Source organism: Marmota monax, unplaced genomic scaffold (genome assembly GCF_021218885.2).
Source record: "Marmota monax isolate L192 unplaced genomic scaffold, Marmota_monax_Labrador192_F-V1.1 WCK01_AAM20220418_F8-fsc00013, whole genome shotgun sequence".
Lineage (NCBI taxonomy): Eukaryota > Metazoa > Chordata > Mammalia > Rodentia > Sciuridae > Marmota > Marmota monax.
Window position 1 is genome coordinate 1,230,082 of NW_026692202.1, and position 20,146 is coordinate 1,250,227.

At 35.1% G+C, this 20,146-nt stretch overlaps 1 protein-coding gene across 15 annotated transcripts in view; it reads right to left on the bottom strand.

Annotated features, from left to right (window-relative positions):
• Cep57l1 (centrosomal protein 57 like 1) overlaps window positions 1-20,146 on the bottom strand; it is a 235,012-nt gene that overhangs the window by 212,436 nt on the left and 2,430 nt on the right. For 2 of the 15 annotated variants that reach the window (XM_058575113.1, XM_058575139.1), the window contains exon 1: window positions 10,587-11,980. The exons of 8 other annotated variants lie outside the window; for them this stretch is intronic. In XM_058575113.1, the coding sequence (XP_058431096.1) occupies window positions 10,587-10,589 (3 nt within the window). In that variant the 5' untranslated portion in view covers window positions 10,590-11,980. Of the gene's footprint in view, window positions 1-10,586; window positions 11,986-20,146 lie in introns of those variants that run through there. 5 more of the 15 variants (XM_058575115.1, XM_058575129.1, XM_058575154.1 and 2 more) reach the window with 4 other exon arrangements.

Below are 20,146 nucleotides of genomic sequence, written 5' to 3' on the forward strand. Positions count from 1 at the left end.
ATGTTATGTGTTATACGTATTATATTATGTGTGCACACTTGTGTTTTATGTTGTATGTTTGTATGTACTATATGTCCATATATCATATATGATGAGCGCTCATGAAAAAATGGATCCAAATATTTTTTTTTATTCACATGATTTAAATGGTTTAATTTAAATTGGGTAAACAGCTGTTGAGGATTGTTTTAATATGTGAACAAAAAAGGAGGTTAATAGATCTGTTTGTTTACTTTCACCTTTCCTTTTCATTATATTTAATAATTCTGTTCAAGATAATGTAAATTGTTAAGAAAATTGTTTTCTTTTAGTGCCTTCTGGAATGTTACATAATTTTTTCTTTAGCCATTATTGCCAGAATTCCTATCTTCATCCCAGTGCCGGTGAAGACAAAGATAAAACCAATCTACAGCTTCTGCAATAGCCATCACTGAACTGCTTGCAGAACTTCCCTGGACTATGTATCACTTGTATGCATTGTGAACTTACTTGTATGCATTGTGAACTATCTGTTGGTGCAGCGACTTGTGGTAGTGTTGGGGTATTTTTGCTGATGGTGTCATCGGTGGTACAATTTTTCCAAAAGGAGCCGTCAATTGGCTTGGTGTATCTTCCTCCCTTCTGCTTGTCATGGTCATTCAGCTAAAATTTGGGGGCCAACAGAGGTGAGGCAAAGAACCTCACCCCCCCCCACCCCCGCTGGTACAAAGACCTATCCACAGGTGTGACTGTATGCTGGACCGGTAGTCAATGACGGGTAAGATCCAATTGCAATGGTACCAACCTAAGACAGGAGGCTGACGCCTTGAGGTCAGCTCATCCGATGAATGGTAAGGACCATATGTACTATTGGACAACCTAAGGCAGGCACGGTCCCTAAGCCACAGGCTTGTTGTTTAAACAGAGAGGGGGAGATGTTGAGAGCCACAGCCGAAGAGGCCCCAGCAAACTTCCAGCTGCCAGCTGATGATTGGCTCACAGTGGCCCCAGCAAACTTCTAGCTGCCAACTGATTGGCTCCTCTGCAGTGATGCTCATTGGGCTGTTTCCCGGCCCTTTCAGACCAGGAGCTGCTCACTGGGGGACTTTTTTTGGCTCCGCCCACGCAACCCAGCCAATCAGCTGGAGGAGTAGGGGAGGTTGAGAGGCTTGTGGGAAGCGGGTGGTGGCAGTCCGGCTCTGAAGGTTTTTCCTGAGGAGCTGTGTGGTTTGGTGTGTGGTTCTAAAAATAAAGTTCGTTTCTTCTGACAAGTGGCTCCTGAATTGTGCCCAGCCAAACTGCGGCAGAAAAGGGGAGGGAAGGGATGGGGCACAGGGGTAAGAAAGTAGGTGGAATTCGATGGCCATTATTACCTAAGTATTCAATGGCCATTATTACCCTAAGTACATGTTTGAAGACACGAAGGATGTGACTACTTTGTGTTCAACAAGAGATATGAAAAATTGTGCTCTATATGTGTAATATGAATTGTAATACATTCTGTTGTCATACATAAAAATTAAAATTTAAAAAAAATTTAAAAACATAATTTCAGGGCTGGGGATGTGCCTCAGTAGTAGAGCACTTACTTGCCTAGCATGTGCAAAAGCCCCAGATTCAATCCCCAGCTCTGCAAACAACAACAGCAACAAATAAATACATAATACATAGATATTGGTTTGCTTTTTTTTTAAAAGAGAGAGAGAGAGAGAGGGAGAGAGGGAGAGAGGGAGAGAGAGAGAGAGAGAGAGAGAGAATTTTAATATTTATTTTTTAGTTTTTCAGCGGACACAACATCTTTGTTTGTATGTGGTGCTGAGGATCGAACCCGGGCCGCACGCATGCCAAGTGAGCGCGCTACCGCTTGAGCCACATCCCCAGCCCATATTGGTTTGCTTTTTAAAGTAAGAAATAATAAAACAGACTATATTGGTTTGCTTTTTAAAGTAAGAAATAATAAAACAGACTATTAAAAACTATAAAATTCTTCTCATCAGATTTAACCATTTTGATAATTTCTCTAAGAATAAAAAGTACCATTCGTTAAACAAAGGAAAAAAGAAAAACAAGAACAAGATCAGACCACTCATACTTTCCACATAAAAGCTTCTAAACTCCTAGAACTTTGAGAAATAGACTGTAAAGACTTCCACAGGCCCTGGTAGCTATCCAGACACAACAGGGTAAAGAACAACTTTGTTCCTGCCAAGGATCACGATTTAAGACCCTACTCTGACACCTGGTATTCCTTCTTTAATTCACACATCACTAACAATTTTTTCATCATATCCACAGTATCCTGCCTCTTTTTAAGGAAAATTAATCCCTTCTTAACAATCCCACAGTGAAAAGAAATAAAATTCCTGTAGCACTTTTATAATTTTCCAGAAAAGTGGTATATTCCTAATTCAAACATACATTTCTTATATTTTCCAAGGGTAATATAAAACACCGCCCAAATTATACATCATAGTTGCTCTGGGATCCTATAAAACTGAAAATTTCGTTGCCTAATAAGCATAACATTCAAATTAATTGCTAAAGGATTAAAATTGCTTTGAAGTAAAAATAAGTACCAAATGACCACTGCCAGGGAGTTCTTAATTCAAATATGTGGCTTACAAAAACCAGCTAGTTATACAATCACTACTAACTTGTCCCTGCTTGTAATGGAATGGAGACCCTCAGAATCCCTATCAGAGGAAAGTCCTGTCTACAGCAATTTAAATAAGAATTCTAATTGGCTGGGTGCAGTGGAGCCCATAATCCCAGCACCTGGGGAGGCTGAGGCAGAGGATTTAACAATTTAAATTGTTCAAATTTAAACAATTTTAATAGTTCAAAACAATTTAGTGAGGCACTAAGCAACACAGAGAGACCCTGTTTCAGAATAAAATATAAAAAAGGTCTGGGGATGTGGCTCAGTGATTAAGCACTCATGGGTTCGATCCTGGGTACAAAAAAACATGTAATCAGCTTCCATTCTTGCTACTTACTTCCTGCCAGAGTACCTCTTTCACACAGAAAGCTGTGTCCTCCCCCCAATGTATACTTTTGTATCTATGTATATAAGTATAGGGATTTTCAAAGACTAGAAAGTGAATTAATGTTTCTGACATCCTTATATATGTTATAATTTTCTTTCTCACAGAAAGGAATACTGGTTTTATAGTGCTACTGCTTTCCTAACTACATGTAACAACATTGCTTCTATGTGGATCTGTGGAAAATCTATGCAGAGTGTCAACCTGTCAATGTCAACCTACTTAATAATTCTTAATATGAAATCTGTTAGTGTAATTTGTACACTATATAATATTTAAGAATTTTAAAATGGCCCATAATCCCATTATATGGAAACCTTTGTTAACATGTGAAAAAAAATAACACAATATATCTAAAAATAACAAAACAGCACAGATATACATAAAACAAAGAGTAAAAAATGTTCTATTTCTGGGGCTGGGATTGTGGCTCAGTGGTAGAGCGCTCGCCTAGCACGTGCAAGGTGCTAGGTTTGGTCCTCAGCACCACATAAAAATAAACAAATAAAATAAAGGTATTGTGTCCAACTACAGCATATGTGTGTATATGTGTGTGTGTGTGTGTGTGTGTTCTATTCCTGGGCTGCTAATTATGAATTACACCCACAGCTTTCCCCTCTCTGAAAATGACCATCATTGACAATTCACAAGAACATAAAATTATTTATATACCTAAGCAAAACAGCAATTATTTATATACCTAAGCACTTTTCTTTTGGTGACTCTTCTGTCATATATAATCAGAAGGCAATGCAGGAAAACTTTTTTCAGATTCTAGAATCATGGCAATATTTTCAATTAAGGCACCACTGATTGATTCCTTACCATTACATCTCTTTGGGCTACTGCTAACTCTCTTGGATAAAGGGTTGATGAACTAATTCTTTTCTCATGCATTTTCCTCATCATGTTTATGGATTTGGGGACAGGAATGAATCTGCATGGTTCCAAAAAGGGATATGACATAATGGAAAGGGCTCTGGATTAAATCAGAAGACCTGGGTTCTTTCCTGTTTCTGAGACTTCTATGGAATGTAATCTTAAGTCATTTCCTTTCTTTTGGCTCTGAACATATAAAATATTATATAAATATACAGTGGTAGAAATAGCAGTGATGATAAACTCTTTACCATTCTTTTCTGGGAGTTTCAGTTTCCTCAGAATTTAGTCTTTGCCAATATTAATCTGACATAAATCCTTCTCTTCCTTCCTTAATAATTCAATTTTCTGTATTTCTCCAATTTCCCTAATTCTTCTGAATTGTCAGGTTTCCATTCCCCTAATAAAAATGTAATCCCTCTTTAAAATTATACACATAAAAATTATATGTACATATAATTGTATATGTACATATATGTACATATAATGTAATTTATATATAACATGTATGTTGTACATAATATATGTGTGTGTGTGTGTGTGTGTGTGTGTATATATATATATATGTCAGGCATTATGGAGCACACCTGTAATTCCAATGACTTGTGAGGGTGATGGAGAAGGATTAAAAGTTTGAGGTCAGACTCAGCAACTTAGGAAGGCCCTAAGGACCTAGGGATACCCTGTCTCAAAATAAAACATAAAAAGTGGGGGCTGGGGATGTGGCTCAGTTGGCTCAGCAACCCTGGGTTCAAAATCCCCAGTGCTAATATATATGTGTATATATATTGAATATAAATATATACACACATACGATATATATGTATATGTATTTTCTTGACACTAAATTATTCCTGTAGATTTTATAAGTTTACATTTCTAGAAATATTACCTTTTGGGCTTTTGTTCATATAATGCTTTTTCTTACTTCCATTTTCCCTAATGAGCAAATGTACCTATAACCTATATTACCTATATTATTTTACAAAGCAGCATAGCATAATGATTAAAGGGCAGGCAATGCAGCAAGACTCCTGGGGAATGAATCCTGGATGATCCTCAGCAATTTCCTCCTAAGATAAGAATAAGATTATCGGCCTATTTCAAAGAATTATATATAATGAATGAACATAAAGTAGTGAAATAGAAGTTGGGTGTACTGGTGCCTGGCTGTAATCCTAGCAGCTCAGGAGTTTATGAAGCAGGAAGATCAAAATTTCCAAACCAGCCTCAGCAACTCAGTGAGGCCCTAAGCAATTTAGAGAAACCCTTTCTCAAAAATAAAATTAAAAAGGGGGTGTTGCTGGGGATGTGGCTCAGTGGTTAAGCATCCTTGGCTCAATTCCTGGTACCAAAAAAAAAAAAAAAATATATTGGAATAGAGCTTGGTACATGATAGGCACTCAATAAATTTTAGTTATCTATTACAGGTTGAACATTCCAATTCTGAAATGCTTCAAAATATGACAGATTTTATGTTGATGCTCAAAACGCTTTGGATTTTTAAATTAAGATTACTGAACTGGTAAAATCTATGCAAACATTCCAAAACCTGAAAACCTGAAATATGAAACACAGGTGGTCCCAAACATTTTGGATAAGGGATACTCTACCTGTGTTGATATTTAAAAAATCTGTATAGTTTGGATAGTATATCCAAAGTTTTACCATTAAAATTACTGACATGCCTAATGATACTGAGAAACCATAACCCCCCTACCCCGCAAAAAACTCTTCTGAATTATCAAAAACTAAATTAGAACTGAGGGTATTTAGCTCAGTGGTAGAGTGCTTGCCTAGTAGGTGTGAGGCCCAGGAACAACAAACAAACAAACAAATAAATAAATCTTCCCTGGGCAAAATAAAAACAAAATAAATGCTAAATTAATGCCATTATTAATCTTAATATTATATCATACTATAATCCTACTAACTCCAACAGGTAAGCAATAAATGGCATATGAGATGGCTTCAAAAAGTAGAGCACTCAATTGCCCACCATATTTAATATTTACCTACTTATGGTAATTTTACATTGTTACTGCACAAACTCAATTTTTTTATGTTCTGGGAACTTGGGATGGAACTCAGAGGTGCTATACTACTGAGATATATCCCCAGCCCCTTTTATTTTTTATTTTGGGACATGGTCTCACTAAGTTGTCCAGGCTAGCCTTGAACTTCTGAGGCCTTCTACCTCAGCCTCTACAGTTGCTGGAATTACAGGTGTGCACCACCAGACCAGCTTGCAAATTTAATTTTTATACTTAATGTCTTCTCTAGGCCCAGCTCTTCTTAAGTAATAATAACAATTTGTTCTTTCTTTCTGCCCAAGATGGTAATTTATTTTTTATCAAGTACTATCATTTTTCTGAATTTTAACAGAGTTCATTTCTATTTGAATGTCCTAAAGGTGCCTCAAATTTATATCTTTTTTAAAAATTTTTTTAAATATTTATTTTTTAGTTTTCAGCGGACACAACATCTTTGTTTGTATGTGGTGCTGAAGATCGAACCCGGGCCGCACGCATGCCAGGCGAGCGCGCTACCACTTGAGCCACATCCCCAGCCGTCAAATTTATATCTTAAATAACATACCATCTTTCCCCTAAAAACTGTTTTGCAGCTGGGCACAGTGGCACATGCCTGTAACCTGAGCAGCTTGGGAGGCTGTGGCAGAAGGCTCACAAATTTGAGGTCACCCCTGGCAAATGAGTGAGATTCTGTCTCAGAATACAAAATAAAAAGCACTAGGGGTACAGCTCAGTGGTAGAGTGCCCCTGGGTTCAATCCCCAATATTAAAAAGCAGCACAACAACAACAACAAAATAAAATAAATAAAAATAAATAAATGTATATTTTGCTTCTGTGATCTTTTTTTCTTTTTTTTTTAGCTGTTGATAGACCTTTATTTTATTTATTAATATATGGTGGTGCTGAGAATCGAACCTAGTGCCTCACACATGCCAGGCAAGTAAGCTACCACTGAGCCCCCCTTAGCCTTGCTTCTGCAACCTCAATCTCACCTAACAGCATTAGCTCCCTACTCCCCAATCCTCAAATCCTGAGGCTTTCAATGTGTAAAACACTTCTTGAATCACCTATCCTCTTCCATCCTTACCATCACTGACTAGGCATTCATCACGGATCGCCTATTACAATGGCCTCTGAAAAGATTTTCCTCCTACTAATTGTCTTACAAAACTTTCGATGATTGTACCTCTAGAGTACTCTAATATTGCAATCCAGTTATGTCATTCCAATGCTTAAAACTCTTCAGTGACTGCTCAGTGCCTTCAGAATAAAGTCCAAGTACCTTCTTGGGGGCATAAAGATCTATTCTCTATGTATCTAATTCTCTCCTTCTCCTACTAAGTGAACACATTTCTAGTGTTCTATTGTTCTCTCCTCCTGTAATATTCTTACCCACGTTGTAAGACACAGTTTATCAGTTAATCTGTTCATGAAGCTTTCCCTTTCCTGGCTCCCTGTGCCTGAGCTAACACTCCTCTGTGCAAATCCATATGCTTGCTTAACACACTATATTGAAGTAATCTGTTTATGTCTTTCCCATTAAAGTGCAAGCCTTGAGGACAGGGATCAAGTTTTGCTCATTTTTATAAACTCAGCACCTAATTCAAACCTAAATGCTTGCTTAACTGGATGATTAAAAGTCATGCAAGTTTTGGATTGGGCAGAGGGAAATGAGAGGAGGGGAGGAGGTATAGGGGTGGGAAAGATGGTACAATGAGACAGACATTATTAACCTATGTACACGTATGATTGCATGAATGGTGATTTTGCATGGTGAATTACCAGAGAAATGAAAAGTTGTGCTCCATTTGTGTACAATGAGTCAAAATGCATTCTGCTGCCACATATAACAAATTGGAAAAATAAAAAAAGATTCAAGATCAAAGTTAAAGTTACTTAAATTAATTATTATTTTTATTATGGCTTGATTAGCAATTTATTATAGAGGTTAATTATTTTGTTTCTCTTGGTATTCAATTTTGTTTTATTTTTGTCAATATTGTTGATTTAACCTTATTTTGAGGATGGATAAAAAAATGTGTTTGTGAAATTCAAAATAATAAAACAGCCTACTTATAGAAGAGGAAAAAAAAAAGCCATGCAGAGCTCCAAGATAATCCTACTGAAAAGTCATCTCAGTATAAGGTAAAAGGAGAGATCTGTCATTCAGATCAGAGAGGGTTCTAGCTACTGACAGTAGTATCTGAATTATTCTGTAAAAACAGCAACACAAACACCTAGCTTTGTCTAACATTGCTTTCCTTGGAATTGACAGTTCCAAATTCATAATTCTAGTTCTTTTTTTTCCATATCTTTATTTATTTATTTTTATGTGGTGCTGAGGATCGAACCCAGTGCCCCAATGTGTGAGGCAAGCGCTCTACCACTGAGTTATAGCCCCAGCCCCTCTAGTTCTTATAGTAAGCTGCAGTGTCTTAACAACACTCAATTTTGACCCACATATTTGAGGTAAACAACTGTTCTGAAGGGCTAAAGTAATCTACTGATGGACAGAAATGTTGACAGGCTGATCTGCAAAGAGACACCATTAAGCCCTCACTTTTTTTTTTTTTTCAAACTAGACTTGCTGGCACAGCTGTTAAGGTCTTAACATGAGAAATAGCATATGTTGTTAAGTAGCACAGAGGGCAAAATGACAAAGCCCAAGTTTTCTGCTCAGTTAAAATGGAAGCTTAATTAAGTTGATCAAAATATACTTTAATGTACCTACAAATAATGATATTAATCTTCTCTTAAATGTTCTAGTTCTTCATTGGTTTCTAATGTTCCTACTTTATTTAGAGCTGACTGTTGCAGATGCCGAAAGTGCTGCAGTCCTTCTAATGTACACGTTAGTAGACAAAATAGAAAAGGCCCTCTGAGAGCTAGGAACAGTAGTGCACACCTACAGTCCCGGCTTATTCAGAGGGCTGAGGTCAGGAATCGATAAACAGAGATCACTTTGAGCCAGGAATTCATGGTCAGCCTGGGCAAGATAGTAAGAGTCTATCTCAAAACAAATAAACAACAAAAACAAACCTAATGAAGCTCTATGTTTAGAGCCTACTTATAGAAGAATAAGGTATAGCCAAAAAGTATAGCCAAAGGCATTCATAGTGATAAGTTCAATCATAGATAATTCACATATAAATGAATGCTGTCTATAGTTTTTTAAATTATATGATTTTTTTTCTTGGTTTGTTTTGATAAACAAACCAAGTTTCTCTTGGTATTCAATTTTGTTTTATTTTTGTCAACATTGTTGATTTAACCTTATTTTGAGGATGGGTTAAAAAAATGTGTTTGTGAAATTCTAAATGTTCTAGTTCTTCATTGGTTTTTAATGTTCCACTGAGCACTTGTATTGGTTAGCCCATCCACTGTCAGTATGTCCACTCAGGGAATGTATATTTCTTCTAATTTTGTCTTAAAATAGTATTAAGAAAGTAAATTTGATAACTTTTTAAAAAATGTGAACCCAAAGATAGGGAACATTGGATTGTCCACCACATGTAGTACCTAGGGACTTCAGTCTGAATCCTGGCTTTGGTATTTCTTAGACATGTGACTTTAGCTAACTCAATCAATTATTTTGTCTGTTTCTAATAATGGTAGTAATAGTAATGGCACTTTTTAATGTTGCTGATGTGTAAAAGCTTTGTAAATGATAATACTTTTCAAGTGCTAGTGGGAATTTTTAGATTTTGTCTTTTAGGACAGATATGATGGGTAAAGTCCCTAGAATTTCACAAACACATTTTTTACCCATCCTTTTCATTTCTCTGGAGTTGAACTCATAGATGCTTTACTACTGAATTATATCCTTAGCCTTTTTTTAAAAATTATTTTTATACAGGGTTTCACTAAGTTGCTCAGGGCCTTGCAAAGTTGCCCAGGCTGGTCTTGAACTCGCAATTCCCCTGTCTGAACCTTCCCAGTATCTGTAATTATAAGCATGTGCCACTAAGCCTGGGTTAGAAATAGGTTCAACAACAAAAACAAATATCTATCAATCAAGATATTCATTCCTGATTACAAAAGGAATACAAGCTCCTTCTACAAAATTTGGAAATTGTACTACAATATAAAAATAAAAACATAAAAATCATTATAAAAATCTATCAATTTGAGGTTATTAAAATATTGTTAATATTTTAATTTATATTAATTCATTCTTTTGTTATTTTAATCAAAGTTAGGATTATAACATGTTTGTCTCAATTGCTTTTCTATTTAATAATATATGATAGATGTTATCATGTATCATTATTCTTTTAAAGTACAAATTTTTAAATGGCAGTTCATAAATGCTTATGTCAAATTTTCATTAAATTACTTTAGAAATTATATTGTTAGGTCAAACATAGTTTTAATGCTTCTGATATTTATTGTCCAACTATCATAATGTCAGAAACTTTTAAATTAACCCATTACTGAATTTTTTTTTTAAAGAGAGAGAGAGAGAGAGAGAGAATTTTTTTTAATATTTATTTTTTAGTTTTCGGTGGACACAACATCTTTATTTGTACGTGGTGCTGAGGATCAAACCCAGGGCCGCGCACATGTCAGGCGAGCAAGCTACCGCTTGAGCCACATCCCCAGCCCATTACCGCAATTTTTTAGGACTTAGACAAAAGTCCTAATTCTTACCATGTCCTGGAGACTAATTCTCCCGCCAATAATACTCTCTTTAAACAAATTTCTCTTGGTTACTTGTTCTCAAAAGCTTTATGACAAATCTAGAAAAAGCAAAATGTACAAATGACCCTTCATATCTGTCCTAAAAGACAAAATCTAAAAATTCCCACTAGCACTTGAAAAGTATTATCATTTACAAAGCTTTTACACATCAACAACATTAAAATGCCATTACTATTACTACCATTATTAGAAACAGACAAAATGATTGATTGAGTTAGCTAAAGTCACATGTCTAAGAAATACCAAAGCCAGGATTCAGACTGAAGTCCCTAGGTTCTACATGTGGTGGACAATCCAATGTTCCCTATCTTTGGGTTCACATTTTTTAAAAAGTTATCAAATTTACTTTCTTAATACTATTTTAAGACAAAATTAGAAGAAATGTACATTCCCTGAGTGGACATACTGACAGTGGATGGGCTAACCAATACAAGGGCTCAGTGGAAACTGCCAACTGTCCCCACCACCCAGCTCGTGCCCAGTGGGCAGTGGCCAGAGCCCTAGTGCCAAGAGAACCTGTACAGGGGAGGTAGAGCCGCTGCCACAGGGCTTCCGGATGGAGAATGGGGAGACGGCAAGCCACCCAGTGCTGGGTAGTGCAGGTATAACCTCCCGTGCCTGCAGAGATGCGGCTTGTCTCTTAGGATAAGATGTTGATAGCAGGCACAGGGGCATGGTGGGGCCTGGGGACAGGGTTGGTGGTTTACTCGTGTTCATTTATGGAATCTTCCAGAGCCTTGGTTTGCACAGGGTAGATGCCCACAAAAGAGTTTCTTAACCAGAATAAAACAAAAACAAACAAAAATTGCTCAATAGCAGACAGATGCAGTTTAAAGTTAACATATTCCACACAGAGAGAAACATGTATGACTGAGCATAATTCAATTTGTAATTTTCTAAAGAAAATAAACATTACAACTATTAGAACTGTTTTTACCTATAGATAGACCTACTGCAGAGATCACAACTGAGAAAAACATAAAGCACTTAAAAAGAAGAAAAAAAAAAGCAAGCCAGATGTAGCAGCACATGCCTGTAATACTGGTGACTTGGAAGGCTGAGGCAGAAGGATCACAAGTTTGAGGGCAGCCTCAGCAATTTAGCAAGGCCTCAAGTAACTCACTGAGACCCTGTCTCAAAATTTTAAAAATAATGCATAAAAAGAGCTGGAGGAGGGGGTGCTGGTGCAAGCCTATAATCCCAGTGACTTGGGAGGCTGGGGCAGAGGATCACAAGCTCAAGACTAGATGCAGGAATGTTAGCAGAGACCCTGTCTCAAACTTTTTTTAAAAAAAGGCTGGGAATGTGACTCAGTGGTTAAGCAACCGCAAGGGTTCAATCTCTGGTACCAAAAAAAAAAAAAAAAAAAAAAAAAAGGAACTGGGAATGGAGCTCAGTGGTTTATCCCCCAGAAGTCTCCCCCAAAAGCAAACATCTATTTTCTCCATTTCTCTTTTCTATCCATTAATATCCAGAATTTCCTCTAATAAAAAATTAATAGCAGATAGTTTTGATATTGGTAATTTTTAACTTTTAAAAAGCTATCACCTGTTGTTAATTTAACATTATTTTAATGTATTTATTAATTAGTTTATCTGATTTAATGTAGTGCTTTAACACACACAGATTTATTTTAGCAATTTCTGCACACAATTGCCCTCCCTAAAGTTCCCTACAAAGGCATCTTACTCATTAATATTCAGTAAGCATATGTTATTCTTAATTCAATTAATGTAGTAGAAAGACATTTTAAAAAAGTACATCTAAGTCTACCTATGCATGGTGGTACACATATGTAATCCCAGCACCTTAGGAGTTTGAGGCAGAAAGATTGCAACTTAGAGGCCAACCTGGGCAATTTAGAGAGACCCTGTCTCAAAAAAAAGAGGGGGAGGGCTGGAGATATAGTTCAGTGATAAAATGTCCCCGGGTTCAATCCCCAATACTTTAGGGGGCGGGAGGGGCAGATAGATATGGAAACTGGGCTAAGGATATAGCTCAGTGGTACAGTGGTTGCCTAGCACATGCAAGCCACCGAGTTTGATATCCAGCACCACAAACAAAAAAAACCCAATCATTTAATACTTAAAAATTATAGATTTCATTAAGGATTCATACTATTAAATTATATTTACCAAAACTAGAATTCTAGTGTCATAGAATGTTAGAGTTACCTCCTAAATTGATTTCTAGGCAAATAAATTTGGGGAAATGGATAAACAAAATTTAACCAATTTCCTTATTAGCAAGCCTTGTCAGTATCTTTAATATGCTTCTATTACTATGAATTTCTAAAACACAGATAGAACATTCATTTCCTAAACTTATTTGCAACAGAAATCATTCTTGAGGATCCTGTTGAGAGATCAGCATTTCACAGAACAGACTTACACTCTTCAGTGCAGCTCTACATAGAAGACTACTATCAAGACAGGGATGAAAAAAAAAAAAAAATATATATATATATATATATATATATATGATAAAAAAGAAATAACACTTTATAGTAGAAATAACAAATTGTCTAAGGCATTCTTGTCTGTGGCATACTACATGAAAAATTCCTACTTCGAATAAGGGACTGTCCTATTTTAAAAGGTTAAAAATTGTATTTTTCAATAATTTAAGCTCACTTTATTTAGTAAATAACATCTCTGGTCTATCCACTTGATTGAATCATGATAATATAGCCAAATTATTTGGTAGCTTCTACAACATTTTCAATTAACACACAAAAAAAACCCCTTATCACTGGAGGTCATAGATGAGACAATGAAACTGAGCAAAAGATTCAAACAAATTGTACAAAATTATTTTGGAGAAAAAAATTGAATTTGTCTCTTAAATTTTCTATATTAATAATGATTTAAATATATATACAAATATATTATTTAATAACATCATCTATTATTAATACCACCATCTGTTCCACTTAATAACATACCATTTAATAACATTATCTGTTAATAATACCATCATCTGTTCCTTTCTGAAGAGAAGAATTTAAAAAATTGCAATTAGGACAAAGTGAGGAAAATAGAGAACATTAAACACCACAGTCTTTATATGCTCGGTGTCAGAGACTCCTCCCAAACTCTACTGCTCACTGCTAGGACTTTACATTTGGATTCATTGATGTTATGATGAAAACACTAACTTATAACTAGTTATGTGATCTTGTTCTAATTAGTATATTAAACTCTCCATAGCTTCATCTACATCTATAAATTAAAGCGTTAAGTCATCTTGAAGTTCTTGTCCATTTATAAAAGTTCTAACAAAGGCAAACTTTCAAATATGGTGAACTTTTACTGCTATTTTTGCCAAACTCTGAATTCTAAACCTTGCAAACAAGTTTTGTCTTCACTAGAATATCTTTAGGAGTATCTTGATGATCTTAACCTAGACAACCATCAAATGCCAATCTAAAAAAGTAAAAAAAAAAAAAAAAACCAAAAAACCCACACACAATTTCTATAATTTCAACAAGTAGTTGAAATGCTTGCATTTAAGAAAAACTTGTAAATAACTGTTAAATTTACATACAAGAAGGAAAATATTGTATTTTACAATATGAAAAGCTCCAATTGCCCGGGAATAGTGGCACATGCCTCTGTACCCTAGTGACAGAGGCTGTAGTCAGGAGGATATAAATAAAGTTCAAGGCCAGCCTCAGCAATTTAGTGAATCATTAAGCAACTTAGTCCATCAGGCTAGGGATGAGGCTCAGTGGATAAGCATCCATGGGTTCAATCCCTGGTACCTAAATAAATGAATCCCCCAGGCTGGCCTTGAACTTGTGATTCTACTGCCTCAACCTCCCAAATCTATGGGCTTTTAAGGCTTGCAGCACCACCAGGTTGGAGTTAGGTTTTCTTACATGTTTAAAATGATTAATAAAATTAGATTTATTAAATGTAGAAGTCTAATTTACTGAATTCACAAAAGTTACTTACTAAGGAAGACATTGCATATTAAGTTTGCAAATCAGCCCTAATGATTGTTTCAAGTATTGAAGAAAATATGATAGGCTAAACTGAAAAAAAAAAAGTTATTCATTTTAAAATAGTTTAAAATGAATAAGGAATTTACATGTGTATGTACTAGTCCATATTTGAATATTCAAACTTTTAGACTGATAAGTTAACCAAACATGAATCCAAAAGTCAAAATTCTTATTTCCATGGAGAAAGTATTAGACCTAAAAACAGACCTAGTAAAATTTGTAAGTTAAATTCAAAGGCTTAGGAAAAAATGTTTAAAAAAAACAACTTTAATGAATTGAAAACTAAATAAACTAAAAATATTCCTTTTCAAGAATAAAAATCTATCTCAGATAATAAAAACACCAACTGACAATGAGGATGCCCACTATTTAACACTATTAGTACTATTTAATACTGAACTAGAGATTTTGATAAACTGATAAAACATAAAAAACAAAATGTATAAGAGTGTAAACAAGCTTGTAATTCCAGTAATTCAGGAGGCTGAGGTAGGAAGACTGCAAGATGGCGGCCAGCTTGGGCAATTTAGCAAGATCCTGTCTCAAAACAAAAAATAAAAAGGGCTGGGGATCTAGCTATATGGTACAGTGCCTCTGGATTCTATCCCCAGAACATTATAATGATGATGATAATGTAGTAAAAGGAACTAACAAAAATTTTAACTGGAGAAAATATGACCGTCTAAATACACTGTATAACACAGCATAGACAATCATCTAGAAAATGTAATTTAATACATTTCACACAATAGGGTCAGAACTATAGGAATCATAGGAATAATGACAAAAATCTTTAAGATCTTTGTGAACAAGAACAAGGAGACATACTGCTCTACTAGTTGTTAAGATTTTATTATAGCCCTTTAGTAATTAAAATAGTGGCCCAAAATGAGAAAAAGATATCCACAGAACAGAAAAGTCAGTTCAGAAATAGACTCTCATAAATGTGGGAATTTGGTATATGAAAAAGAAGGCATTTTTTAAAAATATTTATTTTTTAGTTGTAGTTGAACATGATACCTTTATTTTTATTTATTTATTTTTACGTGGTGCTGAGGATCGAACCAGGGGCTCACACATGCTAGGCAAGTGCTCAACCGCTGAGCCACAACCTCAGCCCAAGAGGGCATTTTTAAGAGGGAGCAAATTGGCTATTCACAATTTGTGCCAAGATACCAAGTTATCCACATTATAAAAAATAAACATATATCTCTACTTCATGTCAAACATAAAAATATATTCCAACTATACTGACCATCTACATGTGATTAACTATATTAAAGTTTACTATAAAACAACTTATAAAACAAATCCACCATTGACAAAATTTTTAAAAAGCAAAATACACAGCAACGTTTTAGAAATTCAGAAACAACTTTTCTACAAATCATTAAGAAAAACACAATTAATAAAATGATAAAAGGTGTTAAGAGAGAGAAAACATCAACTGATATATATTTTTTTTAATGTGGCAATGAGGATTGAACCTAATGCCTTACTCAAACGAGGCAAACGCTCAACCACTGAGCTACAACCCCAGCCCAACATCAACTGATTAAAAACAAAACATAACAAAACACTTCACTAAATCAGAAAAACACGAATTAAAACAAACAGGGATGGTGGCTCATGCCATAGCTTCCGTCTAGGAATTCAGAGGCCAGCCTTATGGTTAAGACTCCATCTCTAAAAATAAATAACTTAAAAAAAAAAGTATTTCACATCCATTAGATTGACAAAATCTTAAAAAGAAGGCTGTTGAAGTGAAGCTTTGTCAAGGAGGTCGCAAAATGAAAATTTCCACTAACTGCTGCTGGGAGTGTAAACTGGTATGAAATTCTGGAAGACTATTTGAAAACTGTGATGCTGTATGTATCCTGTAACTCAGTAATTACACTTTTCAGTATTTATAAGTGAACCGTAGAGAAAATGGCACATGTTCACTGGAGATATGTAGAATGATGTTCTTTGTAGTACTGGTTACAACTGAAAAAAAAAAGTTACCTAAATACACATTAATCAAGACTAAATAAGTAGATTGTTTCATCTTCATACAGTGAAATACCATACAGTAGCTAAAATTTTTAAAAACTAGCTATAAAATAGCAATACAAACTCTGAAAATACACTCTTGAGTGAGAAAAAGCAAGTTACAGAATGATAAGTATAGTTAGATGTCTTCTATGTAAATTTTTTTAAAACACGAAGACATTACTATGCAAAGGATAATTTCATAACACATTATTTTTTTCAATGAAATGAAGCAAAATGTTAAGACCTGTTCATTCCAGAGGTATTATTGTGTTATTGTGGCTTCTGTTGTTGTTTAGAATAATTAATGTTTTTTAATGACAAAATTTTGTTATCCCTATATATGCATATATGTATATAGTTGTTTAGAACAATTAATGTTTTTAATGACAAAATTTTGTTATTCATATATATATGTGTGTATATATATATATATATATATATATATTTCTATATATACAGTCACATAAAACGTGGATAAGGGAAATAATTAGAAAAACAAGGATAAAATCAGAAGTAAAAGATTTATAAAATTCATGTCATAAATTGTTGGCTCAACATATCTTAAAAGAAAGGCAAAATGAATGCGGACTTAGTGATTATTGCTGTCGAAAAATGTATCCATTAACATGGCAGAAATACTGGAGGAATTTAGATATTCAAAATACACTATAACATGGAAGCACTAAAGACAAAAAATGGAGAATTATTAGTAAAGTTGATTTAAGTGATTTATTGATTTATTCTGAAGGATAGAAGGAAAACATGAAAAAAAAGAGAACTGTATTTTGAGAACAGTATGCATGAGTGTTTCAAACAGTAGGCTTTTGAAAGTCTCAAATGAACATCACTTAATTCAATCTTGTGAAGATCTTATTTTTTTAAAGAAAAACTTAAAAATAAAATTTAAAATTTCAAAATTTAAGAGCAAAGCTTTATGATTCACTTGGGCAACACAAAGATATTCATATAATACTTAGTTGACATTGACAAAACATTTTTCAACAAGCCAAAAGAAGAAAAACCAAGGACACATTTGGAGGCAAAGGTACTTGTGTTACTAAATGATAAATAATTAGAATAATTTTCTTAAAAATTGAAGTTAGCCATTATAGAAGGACATACTTCAAGTTCTGATAGCTTCAGTGTTTTATTATATTTTCTATTAGGGAGAAACAACAGGTAGGTTTTTGCAACCCTGCATGAAAAGGAAAATGCTAGCAAATAAATAGCAATGTAGACAAATAACAAGATAACTGACTTGGAGAATAATACTCCTAAATGAAGGAAGTGTCCTTGACTAATCATTTGCACTTAGAGCACTCAGTACATGTTAACAGTAGATAACAGAAAGGCAGCCCTGAAATGGAACTGTTAGTTCTGTATCCTGATGTGTTCTGGATAAAGACTGTCCCTGGCTTTTTCCCTAGGCAGACTTCAAACCTCTTTCCCAAGGAAAAATTTTAAAGAATGACACTTAATATAACTGTAAAGATTCTGTATACTAGTTTTTTTCTTTTCACAGTTTTTTTAACCTTTTAATATTAGTTATCAAAGCAGTTAATAATTTCATATCTAGTAAAAAATTCATTAATAAAAATATAAATCTAGGAATAGACCTTATACTGTTACAAAAAATTAACTCAAAAAATGGACCACAAACCAATATGTAAATGACAAAAACGTAAAACTTGAAGAAGATAACAAATGAGAAAATCTAGTTGACCCTGGGTATGGAAATGAGTTCTATTTTTTTAGTTAATTAATTTATTTAGATACACTAGATTGAACCCAGAGGCATTTTAATACTGTACTACATTCCCAGCCATTTATTATTTTTATTTTTAATGTTTTGGTACTAGGGATTGAACCTAGAGGTGCTTTACCACTGAGCTACATCACCAGAATTTTTTTTTTTTTTTTGAGACAGGATCTTGCTAAATTGCTGAGGTTGGTCTTGAACTTACAATCCTCCTGCCTCAGCCTCCCTAGTCTCTAGGATTATAGGTGGGTGCTATCACATCTGGCTTATATTTTATTTTGAGACAGGGTCTTACTAAATTGCACAGGCTAGCCTCAAACTTGGGATCCTCCTGCCTTACCCTGCAGAGTTGGGATTATAGGTATGTGCCCCGTCCCACCATAGTGGTGACTTCAGATGCAACAACAAGAAAACATTATCCATGAATAAAGAAATTGATAAATTGGACTTCGTTAAAATTAAAAACTTCTACTTTACAAAGGACACTGTTATGAGAATGAAAAAACAAGCCACAGATTTGGAGAAAATATTAACAATAAAGGACTTGTGCCAAAAATACAAAAATAACTCTTAAAACTCAACAATAAGAAAACAACCCAAATAAAGTGGGCAAAGGGCAGTTGGGAGTGGTGGTGTACTGTGCACCTGTAATTCTGGAGGCTGAGTCAAGAGGATCCCAAGTTGGAGACCAACCTCAGAAATTAAAAAAAAAAATTTTTTTTAGTTGTGGTTGGTACAATATCTTTTTTTATTTGTTTTTATGTGGTTCTGAGGATTGAACCTAGTACCTCACATGTGCAAGGGAAGTGCTCTACCACTGAGCTATAGCTCCAGCACCCAACCTCAGAAATTTAGTGAGGCCCTAAGCAACTTAGCCAAACCTATCTCAAATAAATAAATAAAGGGTTGGGGATGTGGCTCAGTGGTTAAATGCCCCTCAGTTCAATCCTTGGTACCAAAACCAAACAAAAACAAAACAAAAAAAAAGAAAAAAAGTAGGTGCCAGGAGCCATTGGTGAACTGTGTGTGAACTAAAATCGGGATGGAAGCATTTGGGTAGGAAATTCTGGTGTCTGGGAACTCACAGCAGCACTCCTGCTGGTGAGACTGCCCAATACATGTGAATTCCTATCCAGCACTGCCACAAGTTCCATACAGCAGAGGAGATGGGGTGACCTGCTAGAGCTACAGGGCCACACAGCCTCTCAGAGATGGGTGAGGCTTGCGAAGATGCCAATCAACCTGTTGACTGCAATTCACCATGAAGCAAGGGGAAGGGAAGCAAATTAAAACAATAATGGAATACTATTACATATCTATCAGAGTGGCTAAAATCCAAAACATTGACAACACCAAATCCTGGAAAAGATGTGGAGCAACAGAAACTCCTAATCACTAAGGGTGGGACTACTCAATGGTACAGGTACTTAGGCAGTTATTCTTTTTCCTTTTTTGTGGAACTTGTGATTAAACCCAGGGCCTCACGCATGCTAGGCAAGTGCTCTACTGCTGAGTCACACCCCCAGTCCCAGTTGAGCTTAACAAACTGAACATAGGTGGGAAGTGGTGGCACATGCCTGTAACCCAGTGGTTCGTGAGGCTGAGGCAGGAGGATCCCAAGTTGGAGGGCAGCCTCTGCAACTGAGACCCTGTCTCAAAAAATAAAAAAGGGCTGGGAATGTGGCTTGGTGGTTAAGCACCTTGGGGTTC